Consider the following 5454-nt stretch of genomic DNA (forward strand, 5'->3'; position numbering starts at 1 on the left):
AGCCTTCCAAGTAGCTGGGACCACAGGCGCCCGCCACAACGCCCGGCTATTTTTTGGTTGCAGCCATTACTGTTGTTTGGTGGGCCCGGGCTGGATTCGAGCCCGCTACCTTAGGTGTATGTGGCTGGTGCCTTAGCCGCTTGAGCCACAGGCGCTGAGCCCAAGCTACCCTTATTGCTGTATTTCACTTATTGCCATGTGCAACTGTAAAGTGTTCTATACTAGCACTACAGTTTATTATTCATCTCAAGCTCCACAAGGTCACAGAACTCTCTTTTCTATCTTTCATGGTTCCTTGCAGCTCACATACAGGTGGCACTTGAATACCTGTTAATCAACTGAAGATAGGGAACCAATTTTCCCAAACCTGGCTTCTAGGTTTCTTGTGACAGAACAGTCACACCATTTCCTTCTGTGGTATATAATTGGATTTTGAGAAAGAGCCTTATGCACTGTTGTAAGCCAGGTCTTCTAGAAGGGCAAAGATTTGGAATCCTCTTCCACTAGGATCAAAACTGGTAAGAGACCTATGAAACCACTGAACCACTGTGGTAATTTCCAGAGTGGACATTTTATTCAGCAACATATAGGAATAAAGTTATTACTAACCACCAAGTAATTTAGCACATTACAAATTAAGACAAATAAGAATCAATTATGGAATAGGAATGGCTTTCCTTTTGTGCCCTTGCTGGCAGACCACCTGAATACTCAGCATTTCTTATTGGCTGTGTACTCTTCAGTAAGTTAATAAACCATCCTTGGGCCTGTTTCAGGGTCTGTGAAAGGGAGACAACTAGTATCAATAACAGTTCTTTCTACCAGATAGTGTTGTTATGGGGATTGAGAACGTTAATGTGTATGGTGCTTAACACAGGGTCTGGCACAGAAGTTCTCTAACATGTTAGATGCCCTTGTTAAGCTCTAAGAATTCCTGTACCACCTCCCCATTTGTTAACCCATCTCTGTATTTAGGAGCACTTGGTCAAAGTGAAGAGTGTAAGGGGCTTCAATTAAAAGTCTTACTATACTACTGGGAGGACCAAAATGGAAAGGGAAGATAAACCAAGGAGAGAAATATCACAAAAGCAAAATGGGAAAATGGCAAATGGATCCTATTCAGTTATTTGCTACCATTTATCTCTTTCCCCAGGAGACAATCTTCTGCTGCCTCTGTTTCTTCATCTTCACAAAAGCAGCCATCATATAGGCCTGCCAAGCTGTTGTGAGATCCTGGACATGAAAGCATTTTGTAAAATGAAAAGCACAATGTACCTGAGTTACTGCTTAAGAGCATGTGTTCTGGACTCTCCAAGATGAGTGGCCTAAGACAACTCAACATCTCCAGACCTCAGTCTCTTTTATGACTATATTAAAATAAGGGTAATAAGCATACCTAACACTCAGGACTGTTGTGAGGGATAACTGAAATAATACAAAGTATTCGGGGCCTGGAACATCAGAAGATCTCAACCACTGAGAGTTACTAGCCTATTCACTGGACTCTTCATCCCCAAAGGTGAAGTGCAAAGAAACCAACACTGGCCCAGAACTGGGCTCTGTATACCAGTTGCGTGACCTTGGGCGAGTCGCTCTCTAACCCTTGGTTCCCGTGGTCGCAAAATGAGAGCATTTTGTGAGGATCCCTGGAGTCCTACCAGCTTTTTCCACTTCGCCGTTAAGGCTGCCGAAACAAAGGCCACCCACTCCCCAGCCTGTACCCGAGGGGCAACAACTCAAAATTCCTTCTGTTCAATTCCCTTTGCGGTGTGAAAGCAGGAGCGCCCAGGTCTCCATCCCGGAGAGATGCGTTCAGGCTTCGCCGCTACCCCTCGGTACATCAGCAACTTGCTTCAGCCTCTGCCCAAAGTTTCCCACAGCGCCTGGAGACCCGCCGTCGGTCAATCCCGGGCAGACCAGCGGACGCGGAGATTAGGGGCTGGGTCCTGGGAATGCCAAAGCCGCCCCCGAGGCCAGGCAGGGAGTGACAGGTGTGACGCACGGCCGCGGGCGGCAGAAAAGCGGAACGACTGATAGCGCGTGGGGGCGCGCGAGGAAGATGACGGCTGCGCGCTCTCCTCAAGCTGCTCCCGGAGACGCCCCCGGCCCCGCACTCCGGACCCGGACCCTCGTTCCACTTCCGGCTCAGAGGCGCCCCAGAGCCCACCGCTCCCGGAGCGGCGCGGCCGCTTCTGGCTCACGCTCGCATCGCGGGAAGGTTTGGGGACTGCCGGGGTGGCCACGCGCGCGGGGTTCTTCCCGCGCCAGCCAAGGCTGTCGGGGAGTGGGAGCACGCGCACCCGCGCGCGCAGCCGTAACCCCTTCCTCCCCGCGCGCCCCCTGCACGCCTACGCACCCACCCAACACTCACCGTCGATATCCCCCAGGGTCAGCTCATCACCCAGCTCCGTGAGGGTCTCCATGGTCTCTAGACCAGCCAGCTCGCTGCTCTCGTCCATTGCCCGGCCCAGCGCAGAGGGCCCCCCTGCCGTCCCTCTCAGGGAGACGCGGGGGCGGTGCCGCCGCCACCACCCATGACACCCAACAGCCCCCGCCCGGCACCGCCTCACCGGCCCGAGCCAGTAGCCGCCATGTTTGCGCTGCGCCCCGGCGCCGCGCGGAAGGGGCGGGGCGATATTCCCCCGCCCCAGCCAGCGCCCTCTGCTGCCCCGCCCCCAGGTCGCGCGCCCCCTTGTTTGTTGTCAATGGGACCAGGCTCCTATCAGCCAATCAGCTTGTGAAGCAGCGCGTGGGGTGATGGCGCGTCATCGATCAGCAGCTCAGATTTGCATAGCGAGGCTCCTCCCCTCGAGGTTTCCGAGCTACTGCAAAGAGTCGTTGCTGGCTCTTCAGCCCAGCCTTCTCGTCCTTGTTTAAGGGAGACGCTCCTTTTTTCGTTGGATCTGCTCCACAAGCACTCCGTCCTCCCGCGTGGGAATGAAGGGTTAACAGGCCACCCCCCACCCGCGACTGCCGGCCGCCTCTGGCGTGGGCTGTGGACACATTACGTCATCTTCCCAGCTGCGTCCCCCGCCCTGCGCACCACAAAGCGGGTAGAATCAAACCTAGCCCCCCAACACTGGGGGACGGAAGGAGTCCAGGTCATCTAAGTCTCCTCTCAGCCCCTTAAAAAGGAGGAAACTGAGGCTTGACGGGGGCCAAGGGCTGTCAGAATTTTACAACTTTTTTTTTTTTTTTGAGACAGTCTCACTTTTATCGCCCTCGGTGTAGTGCTGTGCCGTCACAGCTCACAGCAACCTCCAATTCCTGGGCTTAGGCGATTCTCTTGCCTCAGCCTCCCGCGTAGCTGGGATTACAGGTGCCCGCCACAACGCCTGGCTAAGCATTTTACAACTTACACGACTTGGCACCTGCTGTGACCACCAGCTTAAACCAAGGTTCCTCAATTCCTGGCACCCCAGAACCTTCAAAACAGCGCCAGTGGCTCGGCCCCTGTAGCTCAGCGACTAGGACACCAGTCACATACCCGGAGCTGGCGGGTTCGAACCCAGCCCAGGCCAGCTAAACAACGACAACTACAACCAAAAAATAGCCAGGAGTTGTGTCAGGTGCCTGTAGTCCCAGCTACTTGGGGGACTGAGGCACAAGAATCGCTTAAGCCCAGGAGTTTGAGGTTGCTGTGAGCTGTAATGCTACAGCACTCTACCGAGGATGACACAATGAGACTTTGTCTCAAAAAACAAAAAAACAGTGCCAGTGCCCTGGCCCCCTACCTGCCTCCCAAGGTGGGGCCTGGGTATGAGTATCTTGAAAAAATTCCGGGGGGATTTGGAAGTACTGGCACCCAGGATTTCTACTCCTTCAAGCACCTCACTGCCCAATCTTGCAGCTGGTCATGTAAACAAACGTGCAAACTTCTAGGAATTTATCGTAAGGAATAAAATTACAAGTGCTGAAAGAAGCGCTGAAATATGCATGCACAAGGACGTTCATCATAAGGTCTTCCATAACTGGGAAAAATTGAGAAGCCCAACAAGGGAATGAATGAATAAATTACATCCACACGATGCAATACCATGGCATCATTAAAAATTATGAACAAGGCAGTGCCTGTGGCTCAGTGAGTAGGGCGCCGGCCCCATATAGGGTGAGGGGATGGGATTGGGGGAGTAGTAGCAGGTTCAGCCCTGGCCAAACTGCAACTAAAAAAAAAAAAATAGCTGGTGTTCTGGCAGGAGCCTTTAGTCCCAGCTACTTGGAAGGCTGAGGCAAGAGAATTGCTTAAGCCCAAGGAGCTGGAGGTTGCTGTGAGCTATGACGTTAGAGCACTCTACTGAGGGCAACAAAGTGAGACACTGTCTCTAAAAAGAAATAATAAAAATTATGAACATAGGCTGGGCCCCATAGCTCACACCTGTAATCTCAACGCTTTGGGTGGCCAAGGCAGAAGGATTATTTGAGACCAGGAGTTCCAGACTAGCCTGACAAAAAAATAGAAAACAAAAAATATAAAATTTAGCCAGGCAGCGATGGTGCCTGCCTATAGTCAGAAGCTGAACACTTGAGCCTAGGAATTTGAGTTTACAGCCACTGCACTTGAGCCCAGACCACAGAGCAAGAACCTGCCTCAAAAAAACCCAAAAAACAAAAAGAACCCCCCGTAAGTGTATATTTATTGACAAGGAAACTGCACAATATCATAAAAAGGAAAAGTTTCCAGCCAATTTGTGAGAGGCTACGGTTGCTTAGTAGACAAGACTTAAGAGCACACAGACTGGGTGGAGACAGACACATGGATCCACTGATTTGCTATGTTACCTTGGGCTGATTAAGGAAAGGTTCTAAGCCTCACTTCAGTCATCTCTAAAATAGGGCTAAAATAGTATCACACATAGTTGTGAAAATGAGATCATTTCATTTATTTGACAATATTTATTGAACATGTCTGAGGCAGGCAAACATTCCTGCCCTCTGAGAGCTTCCAGGCTAACAACAAAACCACACATTGAACAAGCATAAAAATAAATAATAGATTATGGTACAAGTAGATCAAGGAAAAGTAATATATGTGATGAAAACTAACAAGGAACCTGACTTGGGATGTCAGGAAGACTGAAGAAGTATAAATAATATTTAAAATGATAAACCTAAAATTGTAAGGAAAGAACTGCATCTGGTATAGCCAGCGGAACAGATGACAGAGACAAAGGCCTGGAGGGCAAGAGAGGCTGCTGCCAGCCAGCACTTGGCATAAGTTCTGATACACACTAAGTGCCAATACCAGGTAGCCATTGTAATTGAAAAAATAAGGATCTTTGTGCTTACCTGAGGGGTGAAAAGGATGGAAGGCTCAAAAGCTGGTTGTTAGTTGTGATTGTATAAGTGGGATCTGGGGTGAATTTTACTTTCTTTTTTTTTTTGAGACGGAGCCTCAAGCTATCCCCCTGGGTAGAGTGCCATGGCATCACAGCTCATAGCAACCTCCAACTCCTG

General features: G+C 50.4%; 1 protein-coding gene across 1 annotated transcript in view; it reads right to left on the reverse strand.

Moving 5' to 3' along the window:
* SREBF2 (sterol regulatory element binding transcription factor 2) overlaps positions 1-2645 on the reverse strand; it is a 79648-nt gene extending 77003 nt beyond the window's left edge. The window contains exon 1 of the mRNA XM_003783151.3: positions 2372-2645. Within this exon, the coding sequence (XP_003783199.1) occupies positions 2372-2459 (88 nt within the window). The 5' untranslated portion in view covers positions 2460-2645. The remainder of the gene's footprint in view (positions 1-2371) is intronic.
* Positions 2646-5454: the final 2809 nt, after the last annotated feature.

The sequence above is a fragment of the Otolemur garnettii genome, unplaced genomic scaffold (genome assembly GCF_000181295.1).
Source record: "Otolemur garnettii isolate 467f Iridium unplaced genomic scaffold, OtoGar3 scaffold00007, whole genome shotgun sequence".
In the NCBI taxonomy this organism is placed as follows: domain Eukaryota; kingdom Metazoa; phylum Chordata; class Mammalia; order Primates; family Galagidae; genus Otolemur; species Otolemur garnettii.